A 15000-nucleotide genomic window follows, 5' to 3' on the forward strand; every position below is an offset into this window, starting at 1 on the left:
TATCTATCTATCTATCTATCTATCTACCTATCTATCTATCTATCTATCTATCTATCTATCTATCTATCTATCTATCTATCTATCTATCTATCTATCTATCTATCTATCTATCTATCTATTTATCTATCTATCTATCCATCCATCCACCCATCTATATATATATATATATATATATATATATATATATATATATATATATATATATATATACATTTGAAAGATAATTAAGATTGTTTGATTTCTACAACGTTGTTATCGAACGTTGCTCTCATCAGGAAGTGGAAGTGAAAGTAGATTGTTGTGTTTTCGTATTTTTCTAGATTCGTGTTTATGGAGGTTCGTAATTAAATAAAAGGTGTTTGTTTCTATGTCTGCATGAGGAAGTTAGTTCGTTTCTTCTGTTGAGTGTTGCTATGTTCGGTTTAGTTTATATATATATATCTATCAAAAACTCACGAGGTCCCATGTTTGAGAATGTTTGTCAAGATAAGTGTCATTTAAATCGATCGGAACTTTAAGGACGAGTTTTCTGGCCAAATGTATAATTACTTGTCTTTCCAAATGTGGTCTATTTAATTCTTTAAAACCCCGAGACCCAATCAATGCGATGTTGAGCGTGTTTAGAAAATGAATTGGTGACATAATTGCAAAACTCTTGCCCCGGTGTCATGTCCTTGGGTAAATAAGGCACCTGAGTTGACCGCATGTGAATGAAAAGCTGGCGATAGGTGGCAACTAATCATATTACAAAAATGCTAGTCAAGTTTGTGTTGGTTTAATCGAGAATTGGTTTCATAGTAGGGCCTCTTAGGGAATGAATAAAACATTATGAATCACAGTGGGCAAGAAATCCAGATTATATGGTGTTGTCATGTGAGCTATAAAATGAATGACATGTAATAATATATAATGTTGGTAGAACGTGTATAATTGACATGTTAATTTTTATCTCAATGACCGATAGGCATATTCGCAAGTAAACCTGAGCCAAGGGGGACTTTTTCGTGACAGTCAATGCCAAAATGCACACAAAGCCGCCCCCCCCCCAATAAATGGTTGGAAAATTAGTGACAAAAAGTAATAGAGTGAAAAGTCTCTTATATACTTTCTTACAATTCATACTTTTTTAGCATTTTAACTTAATCAGGATTAATCAGAGTAAAAGAGTATTTGCAAATATATGGCAGCTTAGCATTGAATGCAAAGTCTTTTAACAGTGTAATTCAATAAGATATAAAATGTCTTCATCACATCAAATAATGCTATCTTGTTTTCTAGTCGTGTTCCTTATGGTTTCCCAAAGGGTTGGCCTAGAAAAAAATTGATTAATGGTGAATCGCATTGAGAAAAATGCAAACATCACAAACGCTCCACATAGTGAGTGTTTGTCTGTCTCTCAAGAAATGACATTGGTCGTGTTGAACCCTTTTGGAACGGAACTACTGTGCAAATGAACGGATCAATAGCGTACATCACTGACACTGCTAATGACAATAATCACCCATTACGGCCGTCGTAATAAAACGTCACGGGGACAATAACTCAGCGGTACAACGACAAAACACCAATTACATTTTTAGAAAGGAACTTTTCATATCAAATCTCAATCAATTTTTTTTAAATCTCTCGACTGGCTAAGAATTCTAAAACCCCAAAACTCCGAAAGAGTCTCAGGGCTAAATTTGTTCACACTTGGAGGTCATTTCAATCAATCGATATCTAAAGTAAGTATTTTCTTTCCAAAATGTAAAATAGACGTTTTGTCAGTGTGCGGACAGAATGGTCGTGGACACCTTGCCACACTAAAATGCTAATAATTGTAAACATTCTTATCGATTCTGTTTATATCACAGTGATCGATATAGTGACATTTTGGTAACTCATTAGCATTTGGATCAAGAGGTCGAACCTGAAAGATGCAGCAAGCGCCGTAAAACCCTTAAAAACAAACATAACAACAAACAAAGAGTCTGAAAGACACAGTTGGATGTTTCCTCATGAACATGATGCAATGCAGCTTGACTCGTAGATTTTAAAAACACTTCTGATGAAGAAAGCCGCCTGTCGGAAATAATTGACCGAGATACCGAATCACTATTAAATGGACAGAGGAGTAAGATTAAAACCCAAGGAACCTATTGTTTAACAGCATCAGACTATGTGACTGATGAGCCATCTGAGTGGTACAAAATTATATTCATCCTTTGAAGTTCAATACCATCAGGATTGATTCGTCAAGCCGATGTGCGGTATAATGGTACAGTTGGTAGAGCATAGGAATAGGATAGTTACGCAGACGACCCAAATCTGATAGCACAAAGAATTTGAGTTTTGATCATTCCACCCATTGCATTCCTGTCCCACCCATAACAATCCAAGGTGAAACCCTGTTGGATAGATACGCGACTATCCAAACTATTCTATTAGTATCAAATGTAAGATTACTTCCGGTTCTATACTGTTAACCAGTTACCTGCCTCACTCCTCACAAAATCCCCAGGTTTGAGGGTATTTGCCAAGATGAGGGTCATTTAAATCGATCGATATTTGAAGAACGAGGTTTATGACCAAATGTTTAAATACCGTATATGTTTTTTCCAGAGTACGGTAGTTATCTTCTTAAACAGAGAGTTAAAAAAACAATAGCATAGAGCCTGCTTCCTATTGGATATGTGGCTATCCAAAGCACGTTTTGCCAGAAATAATTGACCAAGATTCCGATCGACAGAGGAGTAAGATTAAAACCCAATCAACCGCAATCAGAAACAGTTCCTTTTTATGATATTATTGCTTTACCAATTGAATTATCGAGACCCGCTTTCCACCCAGAGGGTCACGAGGACCTTTCTTCACCTCCTGTCAAAATAATGACGTCCTGTTTCAAAGTCGGTGACGTCAGAGACTATTCCTGAAATAACAACAACATCAAGAACCAACTAAAACGACAACAACAAGAATAACAACAACAACAACAACAACAACAATCACTACTACTACTACTACTACTACTACTACTACTACTACTACTACTACTACTACTACTACTACTACTACTACTACTACTACTATACTACTACTACTACTACTACTACTACTACTATACTACTACTACTACTATACTACTACTACTACTACTACTACTACTACTACTACTACTACTAACTACTACTACTACTACTACTACTACTACTTACTACTACTAATCTACTACTAACTACTACTACTTACTACTACTATACTACTACACTCTACTACTACTACTACTATACTACTAACTACTACTACTACTACTAATACTACTACTACTACTACACTACTACTATACTACTACATACTACTACTACTATACTACACTACTACTACTACTACTACTACTACTACTTATACACTACTCATATATACTACTAATATTACTATACTACTATACTAAATATACATACCATACTACACTGCTACTACTTCCTACAACTACTGCCATATATAAATAATATAATAATATAAATACTAATACTACTAATAATAATAATAATAATAATACCACTACTACAACTGCTACTACTACCCCTACAACTACTTCTACCACTAGTACTACAACTAATGCTACTACTGCTACTACCACCACTGCTACGACTACTACTACTACTACTACTACTACTACTACTACTACTACTATTACTACTACCACTGCTACTACTACTACTACTACTACTACTACTACTACTACTACTACTACTACTACTACTACTACTACTACTACTACTACTACTACTACTATATACTACTACCACTGTACTACTACTACTACTACTACTATACTACTACATACTACTATAACTAACTATACACTATACTACTATACTACTACTATAACGCCAATATTACTACTGCTGCCACCGCTGCTACAAGATAGAGATCATTGAAATACTTTTAAGTAATGGGAGGAGGAGGAGGAGGGAGGTAAAGAAATAACAACAAAACTCTCGGTTCTTTTGTGTTTATTTGTGTTTTTATGCGAGTTTGTGTATGAATGTATGTTTGTGCGTATGTGTGGGTGAGTTGTGTGATTGTATGTGTGTGTGTGATTGTGTGTTCAAGGACCATGCATAAGTGTAAAGTCGGCCTTTCCAATAAGGTTCGGTCTTGGCTTGGCGAGTGGACAGATCGATCAGCCAGCACAAGAACGGTGTGTCGTCTACAGCGGCACACGCAGATCAATTTTTTGTTCTCTCACAAACTCTCTCTCTCTCTCCCCCTCACTCTTCCAATTCGTCCTATTCATTCTCTCTGTGGCTGGCACAGAGTTGTTGATGAGGGAAATGAGGGGGCCAATGGAATTCTACGTGGCTGTAGAGTGTAGAGAGACATCATTCACATGCATCATTGTGGTGGTGCCGAGTCTCTCTGGCAATAGTCAATCGTCGCTTACTCCGATCTGATTCATTCTGATTTGAAGTATTGACTCTTTACAGTTGTGTAGAAGTGATAGTATGTTCACGTATTTTGACACTGACAAAATAACTGGATTCTGATGATATCATGTGTGAGAACATGTATGCTATGGGCTTCCCCTATCTTATTGCTCTATATTATTATTGACTACGCTTGAGAAGCCTGTGTTATCCCGATAGTAGTGCTTTTCAATGACTGAAGTACCCGGTGTATTGTTACAGGTCGCTACCTACGTCTGTGTTATGTGTACGTCTTGGAATGTAAACAGCCAAGAAAATTAGCTACACATCTATTTGATTCAATGGATAATAATATTTGTATTTTTCATGTGAAATCAGTACGTACTTTTTGGCGAATTTGTGTATGAGTCCACATTTATTACGGCTGAACCATCTATTAAATTGTTTTGATTTCATTAATTTGTTTTGAATGTTATGATGTGACTTTTATCTTGTAAAAATAGAAATAAAATGGCCGTTTTCTGTGGCTGCGGAATGCATCAAACTTCTATTGGACCAAATGGTTAATTCATCAATGTCTCATTTCGTATGGATTACTTCACATACTATTGGATACCGTTGTAAATATATTGTGGATTATCTAACACGAACAGCAGCTATTCAGAGAAGACAATCGACATAATGTCTCTACTCTGTGTTTGTGGTAAGTCGGAAGTAGTAACTTATTACATTTCTACGTGGAATGTATTGTATAATATATTATATGCAAGCCGGGGCACCACGTCACATGAGGCTTATTAATGTTTCAATGCACCTCTCCATTTCCCACGAATTATATTGATTATAATTTTTTTACGTGTGCATTAAATATCTGCATTCTCCATCAACGAAACTTGTATTAATGTGAAGTCTTATTTCTCGAATAGGTTATAAACTATATCAACTGAATTTTTACTTCAAAATAAGATATCAATTACATTTTAAGAAATGCTGATATTTAGTTTAACGGACGATGATTGTATGACACTCGCCTTTGGACCTGGAAGGTCCAGGGTTCGAATCCCACTCTGAGCGGCGCAAAGTTGAGTCCTTGGAAAAGGCTCTTTACTCACATTATCTCGCCGTATTCCGGTAAAAAATGAGTACCTCGCCGTTAACAGCGTTGTACCTGTCCAAAAATAAATGTAATATCGCTATATAGGCGTCATGGCTTGTGTTGCTGTTGGCTAGGGTCCCCCCATATTATGTAAAGCACACAGAGCACGTTTAGTGGATATCGCGCTATATAAATGATCAAATGCTCTAGTATTTGAGCAATGACCACTTTCAGAACATGCCTATTAGAGGAACGGTGGCCTTTTATCTTGAGAGTATTTATCAGAATACTTTGACGTAGTGCAAGTTGGGATTTCAATGTAACATTGTACAATGAAAGAATTTTGAACTCAAAACATAACGAATTCATAATATTATAGGCCAGTCATGAGAAACAGAGGGCGTTACGTCATACCTTCCTATCTTCTGGTTCAAAACTCCGTGGAAGTGGGTAACCAGTCGTCCAAACAATGAATGGGTTACATAATATTGAATCAAAAGGTAGCATAACTATTTTAGTAGCAGGGTGTAATATGCAGATTCTTAGGATTACGGAACTTAAAAGAGCAAGGGTGTAGAATCTTTATCGCCGACCAGCATTTATTTATGTTAGAAAATAAGATGCCATCACTCTAAAAACCAGAAGATCAGTTGCTCAAAATTTGTATTCAGTCCTCCTGAGGATTCGTTTCACACTTCAAATGAGATTGGAACCAGTATTTTGACATCACACAACACGATTGTTCCCATTATAAGTTGAAAAAAAAGATGTGGTTTTGCAATAAAAGGAAGGAGGAGATTGAGGGGAGCAGGAAGAGAAAAACGGAGGTCGAGAAGTAAAAGAAAGAGGGAAGTCAAGAGGGTCGATGTTAATTCAAATCATACCTTTACTTATAAAAGAAATTGAGCTTATATATAGCGCAATACACACAAAACGTGCTCAATGCGATTTACAAAGGGTCCCTGACCAACAGCAACACTTAACGAGTAGAACGAGACATGCGATATTACACTTTTTTCCGAACAGAGACAATGTTGTTAAAGATCAGGTACTCATTTTACACCTGAGTATGGTAAGAGAACGTGAGTAAAGAGCCTTTTCCAAGGACCCAACTAAAGGGCAATTGAATAGGTCGATAATTACCTTGGGACCATGTCAGGTGAGCGGTGAATACCAGAATGGTCAATATAACTCTTCAAGAAAAGTAAATTGTTAAGGAAAATAAACTGATACACGATACGGTTCTATCAAACGGATGTATATCAAATCAGCAGCTAATATCAGATATCTCTTGCTCCAACGTTTTTGGCGATCGAGGTATCATTTTGAATAAACTTTATCATCTTACGCGACAACGAAAATAAAGCGCGTATATTATTGTATATTTTGATGTTTTTGGGCAAATTAGAATTCCAATTCAAGAAAATAAAAAAATAAAAATAAAAATGAACCCTCCCCCCTCCTTCCAAACTCCAAAAAACAAAACAAAACAACAACAACAACAAACAAAAACAAAAACGAAAGCAAAAACAAAGACAAAACAAAACATTTTTTAAAAAGGGTGAGCATTTACGTAGAGCAATATCGACTTAACGTGCTCAAAACACAAACTATGGATTGAGACTGCATTGGAACCATTACTGAGATTTCATAAAAAAAAAACAAAAACAAAACTAGTTGCGCTTGCACACAAGGTTTTCCCCACTTTAATTACTCAAAAGTAGGTCATGACTAGTGAAACATAACCGAGTATTTGTAATCTAAAGACATTGTTTGGTTATTGGGAGCAATTATTGTGTAATGTCATAATGCTGATTCTAACTCCCTTGGAAGTGTAAAACTTTTCCTTTGGGGGACAGGATACACGTACTGTGTAACTGATCTTCTGGTTTCAGAGTGATGGCATCTCATTTTCTAACTGCTATTCATCTACAAAAGATCATCAATCAGTACTCTTTTATGACCCGTAATCATAAGAATCTGTCTATACATCTTGCTTTTTAAATAGATATGCCAACTAATGATTCATTATGTAACATATTGTTTCTGATTTGTTTGGAGACTAATTAAACACTTCCAATGTAAGGACTATCTTGTCCGACAAAGGAATGGTTTTACACTACCAAGGAAGTTAGAACCATTATTTTGACATCGCACAATACGCTTCAACAGTCATGACGTCACTTCCCCCGTAATGACGCATTGTAACTTAGTAACTGGCTCTAAACTATCGGAAAAATGGCGGACGCCAGTATGAATTTTTTCTCCGGCGAGCATAAAAGTGTATCCGAAGGAGAAAACATTATAAATCTGATCATGTTTTGACTTTTATACACTCTGATCACATTACATATGAAAAGTTCTCGCCAGCATGAAGATTAAAAAGTACCGATTTTCTTTGTTTAGAACCACGCTGCTCGCCGTTGCAGGGCAACGTGACATCAGGCTTTTGAATCCAATTGCGCCAACGTTTTTGGCGATCGAGGTATCATTTGAATAAACGTTATCATCTTACGCGACAACGAAAAGAAAACGTATAGAAAAATGTGCGCTTGGCTAAGAAGCTCACAACATTGCCATCCAGATGTATAACGAACCAACAAGCAAAACTATGTGTAACCTTGAACGTTTATAGTCTGGTTAATACAGTTTAGTGAGAATTACTCTTTAACGCGGATGGCAAAAATCAATAACAAAGACCCGAGTGACGTCAACTTCCTTCTATCTATATATTGTATATTATGATATTTTTGGGCCGTGGAAGAGAGGACGGTTTGACGTCACAACTTCTGCTTCTCATTATCAAATATATCAGTAAGATAAGTAAGCACTAGTACGGCCAGTCCTTGAGTACGCAGGATCCGTTTGAGACCCGTACACAGCTGATAGCATTCACACTCTCGAGAAGGTATTAAGACGCTCTATCAGCGGGATAACCAATAGACTGACTCTGTCTCCATTTGCACCATGGGGTCACTGGAATTGCCTACATCGGACCCTTTACAAATACCATCATGCTCAAATTGGAATTTGTACAAACACCATTCCACAACTGTCAACAAGTAGACATAGCACCCGTACCACCCACTCCTTCACACACGCACACACAATCAACAGATCAAACACAACATAATATAGGCAACAGAGATTTTTCCCACGAACGACAAAGGAATGGAACAATCTTCCAAATGAAATAATGACAGTACCAAGTCATGAACAATTCCTGGTTGCACTGAGCGCTTACGGGGGTCACGATAGCTCAGTTGGTAGAGCACTCGCTTCAAACGTAAAGGGACCGAGATCGATCCCGGGTGCAGTCTAGATTGTTTCTGACCTCCATGTCCACTCAGCAGTGATTTGGTAGCTGGGTCTGTTAGATCTGGCGGAAAGTTCTTTGCGATAGACTATCGACCCCTCTCTGATCATTGTTATTGTTTTTATACCGGCAAATAGGTGACCAATTATCACACGATTTTCTCGATCAGTTTATAACCATCTAAGTTTACACATAGTTTTATGTTTTGGTTCTATTGATCAAAGCGGTAGAATAGGGGGTATTTTACTAAGGCACATACCATCGATAGTAAATTCTGGAAAGCTATAGTAAATTAAACTTTATACAACATTATAAGAAATCTTTTCTAATTTTGAATGTTTTAGGAAACAAGATTTATTTTGATAAAATCCAAGATTATTTTAAAGAAAAGTTAAAGTCGAGATTAATTTTAATTAATGGATATTTGACGCACTCGTAATGGTTGTCGGACCGAATATAAAAGGGTTTTGTCAAATTATGGGATAATCATAATATTGAGAATTGTCAGTTCTGTGATATCTTCCTTTGGTTGGGGCCAGGACAATCCTGCTTCTTCCCCTCTCCCCCCATCTCTCTCTCTCTCTCTCTCTCTCTCTCTCTCTCTCTCTCTCTCTGTCCATAATCTAGCTGTGTTTCCTACTAGAGGCATTTTCGACAATACACGTTGGTTGGTTTTATTCCTTTTATTCAAGGTAATCAAAATAACTTGACAATGATTAGCGATTCGATTTTCGACTAATCAAGACACGGAGTTTGTGACACACCTTCAAAAACACTCTGATAAATAACTGGTTGTTTATAAACATTTTAAGGTTAATGAAAGGGCAGACTGGAATAACACAGGCGTCAGCCGCAGTACAGCGCCGCAAATCAAACTATGGCGAGGCGACTTGCTCAAGGCCACACAGCGCAGCGGCGGGTGATCGAACTCGGTACCTTTCGGGTAAGAAGCAAAAACCGTACCGCTGAGCCACGCGGAAGGGGGGGGGGGCATAAAGATAAACAGTTCAAAGAAATGACAGGCCTATACAATCGATTTTTTTATATTGACAAGATATTAATTAACTTCAAAGGAGATATAGATAGACCTGTGAGGTCTTCCATCACCTGTGTGAGTTGTGTCGGCGGCAAGTTCCTATTATCGATAGTCGATAGTAGACAGGGCAGGACTGGTCTTTCCGTTATGTATAGTATAAATATGAATATGAATCTGCTTTTGTGTGATTGTGTGTGTGTGTGTGTGTGTGTGTGTGTGTGTGTGTGTGTGAGAGAGAGAGAGAGAGAGAGAGAGAGAGAGAGAGAGAGAGAGTATGTGTGTGTTTGTGTATTTGGTTCGAGGATGTTTGCGTGTATGACGAAGCATGATAGTATACTCTGAACTCGGTAACCAGTTGGAGAGACGATGGAAGTTGTGGGGTGGGGGGTGGAGTGGGGGGGGGGGGAGGGGTTATCTGATTTTCTTTGATGAATATCACATTATCCCGAGATGCTCAACAAAGCCCGATAACTCGTGGGCAGATCAGCTGATTATATGTTGCTCAGGAGTAACTCTTTTCATTTGAAGAAAATAATAACGAGGCTCCGAGTTGTATTTCTCTCGTTTCGATTAAAAATTAATAGATTTTTAAAGGAAATATTTCTTAACGAATTGTGGTGGATAGCTCCTACGGTAGAGTCACGCTCTATTCGGTCAGGCGGAATTGTCGTACCAGTAAGGTCGCGGGTTCAAGCCCCCATCGCCGCCTCAATATTATTATTCTCTAATGTTTTCTGGCACTTTCCTACTCACTTCACTACTGGTTAAAGAATTGTTCATACGTATATACACAATCAACATTGTACTTATTAGTTACTCCAAAAAATCCACCCAGTGAATTGCAGCGGTCTTGGTTTCCATCAAAGTGTGAGGTTAGTTATTCGATATCGATAAAGGATAGATATCGTTGCTTGTATCATTGTAGTTGTCCGAATTACATAAGTTTTTAGTTATGCGCCATTACTGAGATGACTAATTTTATTATAGCAATCTCTAAAATAAGGGGAGGGGGTGGGGGGCGGGGGGTTGGTCAGGGGGTCCCAATAGCTCAGTTGGTAGAGCACTCACTTCACACGCAAAGGGACCGAGATCGATCCCAGGTGCAGTCGAGAAATTTTTTGACCCCCCCCCTGTCCACCCAGCAGTGAATGGGTAGCTGAGTCTGTTAGATTTGGTGGAAAGTACCTTGCGATAGACTAGCGTCCTATCCAAGGGATGCACACATTATGAATTAATATGTCATTTAGATCTTAGTTCTCAAAACATATGAAAACGTTACTGCTCCCAAAAGTTTTGCCACGGAACAAAATCATTCTCTGAGACTTTTGTTCCCAATGATGAGCTAAAGAATGCATTTCTTTTCAAATTCAAAATGACTTGTATTGGCCTTGAAAATTAAGATATGTATATTTCTTCCAAATTCCGTTTTCTGTTTTGTTTTTTCATTGCAAGCATACGATAAAATGTACAAAACCATTTCAGCAGGTTCTATGTATCTGGATTTTGCTGTTAACATGTTTTGTGAATATTTTTATCCGTTTTTATATGCTTTGAAAACGGAAAAATAAAGGTTCCGTCTGTTTTCTAAAAGCACAAACTAGCAAGTAATACTAATCAAGTGTAGATAAAAGAATGGAATACTTTCTCAAACTGGAAGTAAACTTTTAGTTATGTTGAATAGCAGTGTACTGAAATTTAGAGACATTTATTATTCAAACCTCCAGAGTGGTTTTGAAGAGTTCTAGTCCTGTTCATATCACTATTCTCTATTGTCTTCTGACACTTTCCTACTCACTTCATTTCTTGTTGTTATCAACATAAGTGCCTGCTACACTCACTTTTCAGAATTAAAAATTCACCCCCCAAAAAACGGATCATACTCAATGTCTCAATCATTTCTATGTTACATGTTTGTGTTGAGAATATTGGCTATTAAGCTTAAATACCCGACGTTTGTGTGTGTTGAACCCGTGACCTCAGGAAAATTTTATTTTAGAATGCGTTCTAAAAATAGTTTCCCAATTAAGTCAAATATATAAATGAAAATAATTATCTAAATATATTGGATTGAATACCTCATAAAAAAGACCTACAATCTCACGCATTTATAAAAAGCCGATAATTGATAATGGACAATTTGGATAGATTTGATTTATTTTATTGAGTGACCATCCAAGGGCTATAACTCCAGATCTCGACATGAGGCGTTTTCTTACTAATTAATTGGTTTTCATTTCAGAAAGAATTCACGTTAATACAGAATACGTGAGAAATGTTCCCCCAAAGAAGGCAATCGAGGCAGACTGATATTTTAGGATAATTTATTTTCCTTCTATTTTTCTTTGTCTGACACTATTTATTTCATTCACACGTTTCCAGATTAGATATTTATCTTACACCGGTTCCTAATTTGACACTATTGTATGAGCTCACACGTTATCACAGCACAATCAGAAAATTGAATGATGATTATGCAAGTAATAATTGACTGTCTGGCATATTATAATGTCACACAATATTCGCAACATTGTCCTGGGGGTAGGTAGGGGTGATGAGAATACTATCAACACTTTTATAATGACATTTAAGTGGTGCTATCAATGATGCATAATGATGATTCTGTGTGGTTACATCTCCTCGGAGCTACTGTCTTCAGTATGCTTCGAGTACACAACAATTGTTCATGATGCGCAGGTGACAATCGATACTATAAAATTATAGTTGTTTTGAATGATGACAAATGCCTTGGGTTCAACATTCTTTCGATCAATGGTGTACAATGTGCAGAAATGCACAATAGGAAAACACATATACACACACTCACACAAATACAAACAAACATTCACACACAGAGTGAGTGAGAGAGAGAGAGAGAGAGAGAGAGAGAGAGAGAGAGAGAGAGAGGAAGAAAGAAAGAGAGAGAGAGAGAGAGAGAGGAAGAAAGAGAGAGAGAGAGAGAGAGAGAGAGAGAGAGAGAGAGAGAGAGAGAGAGAGATGCTGTTTGATTTTGTTTATGCCAGTGTGTCAATATCTCACAATTATTTTGTTTTTATCATACTACGGCTCGTGACTCGTTTAATCAAGCCATACATAATAAAAAAACCCGATGGTTTATATAACGTGTTTAATTTGTTATCGATACCAGTATAAACGATGGCTGTCCTTATCAACCAGTAGATTTTTGACCAATCAAAACACAGGGTTTGTGACACACCCTCAAGACCTCTGGGACAGATAAAGCTGGTTGTTTACAAACAATAGAATGGAAGGAAGTTGACGTCACTCTGCTCTTTGTATTGTTTTTGGACCGCTAGTTGTGTGATTAGTTCTCTCTCTAGTTTCATTCAATCAGACTAAAAACGATAAGTGTTTTTTATTTATTATAATAGTATATTATTATTTAGTGTCATTACGATTGATTAGGGGAGTAGAACTTAGTGATTATTTTACTTAAACGCATATCATCGATGGTAATACCGTGTAGTTTGCTTAGATTAACACTAATAGTCATTGATTATATTCGGACGATAGCCCGAGGGCCGTGGTTATGTTCTTTTCACAATGTGTCTATTACTTTGTCTCCAACAGTAAGTGTGCGGACTGTCGTAAATTTAAGTGACACCTTTTTAAAAAAAAATAATAGAGTGTCCCCCACACTACTGCGTTTTTCAAGACAAAAAAAAATAAAAAATTAAACAATTTTGAATTAAAAGAAAAAGAAAGGAGTTTCTCAATTTGTTGACAATCAACACTAACTGATGTTCATGATGTTTGGTTAACGAAACGTTATGTTTACCCAACACAGTGTCTGGAGAATTGCCAGATGAAAACAAAGAATATAATAAATAGCAAGTTGTCAGAGAGCTAAACCCGGGATCCAATTGATACGACACACTCTGCCTGGCAGAAAAGTTTAATGGCTAGTGCGACTGCTCGCCGCCCCCTCTCTCTATCTCTGTCTCTCTCAGCCAAGCGGTGGTTGTCGTATCAATAAATTTGTAACGGAGAGAACATAATCACGCCCCTTGTCCTTTAACTCTCTCCTTACCGACCATTTTCAGTATTTTCCCAACATGGCAGGCTTACCCAACAGAAAAAATGATTTTTTTAAAACTCAAACAATTTCTCTACAATTATTAATTCTTATTAATTAAACAAAGAATATTCTTCAAAGTTTGTGATGTACAAAATAAATCTGAATAAGAAAAATGTATATTGTGCCGTAACAAATGTGACGATTTTGCTGTAGGTGGTAAGGAGAGGGTTAAACCCCTCAGAGGAAGTTGAGAGAGTTTATGGGCAAACTTCCTTAAGGAAAAACTGATGGTAAAAACTCTATTTAGTGCCGACACCAAACCATTCAGACTGTCCAAAAAAAGTGAATATTCACCTAACTATGACAATGGTCTCTAAACTAAACTAACGACACGGGTATTGCACATCCAGATACGTAAAGGAAACTGCTCACTACTTATACCCGTCAAACCAAACGAACAATTACTAAGACTATGTGTAACCTTAAACGTCAAGTCACCTCTAAAAAAATCTCAAAACGATTGCCTCGTCCAACAGAGTGACACAGAAAACTTCGAAACTTTTATCACTTGAAGGAAAGGAAAATGGATGGGACATGCTCTCTGAATGAAGGATGATTGGTAAAATCACGCCCTTTCGCAACGGCACCATTACATCCCGTAGCCTAGGCATTTCATGAAGGATTATAGATAATCCATCAAACAGGATGTCTGATGTCAATAGGAATCACCCGTGTTGTCCAAAGTGAGCAAATTGGAGGTTAATAATCTTGCCCCCCCCCAAAAAAAAACAAAAAAACAAAACAAAACAAAACAAAACAAAGAAAAAAGAGAGAAAGCGCATGAAGCGAGGCTAGATTTTAGAACCTTCCGGATCACATTGCAATGCCTTAATCACTCGGCCATTTCGCTGAATGTGGGGATGATGCAACACACAATTTTACATTCCGAGGCAGGTTGAAAGAGACTGTGAAGAAAGAGCAGAGAAAGTCGCAAAATCTCATGGAATCTCTTTGTCGACCGGCCTGTGACAGAAACAAGTGGAGATCCTTTTGTTGTATCCCACCTTACACAACAGTGGACATTAAAAGCAGTATGCATGTGGGACT

General features: G+C 37.3%; 1 protein-coding gene across 10 annotated transcripts in view; it reads left to right on the top strand.

Moving 5' to 3' along the window:
- The window catches only part of LOC144966545 (protein unc-13 homolog B-like), a 299970-nt gene that overhangs the window by 62370 nt on the left and 222600 nt on the right, over window positions 1–15000 (top strand). For 2 of the 10 annotated variants that reach the window (XM_078903197.1, XM_078903198.1), the window contains exon 1: window positions 4293–5112. The exons of 6 other annotated variants lie outside the window; for them this stretch is intronic. In XM_078903197.1, coding sequence (XP_078759323.1) covers window positions 5091–5112 — 22 coding nt within the window. In that variant the 5' untranslated portion in view covers window positions 4293–5090. Of the gene's footprint in view, window positions 1–4171; window positions 5113–15000 lie in introns of those variants that run through there. 2 more of the 10 variants (XM_078903201.1, XM_078903196.1) reach the window with 2 other exon arrangements.

Source organism: Berghia stephanieae, chromosome 2 (assembly GCF_034508935.2).
Source record: "Berghia stephanieae isolate SIO BIC M18660-M18661 chromosome 2, UCSD_Bste_1.3, whole genome shotgun sequence".
NCBI lineage: Eukaryota > Metazoa > Mollusca > Gastropoda > Nudibranchia > Aeolidiidae > Berghia > Berghia stephanieae.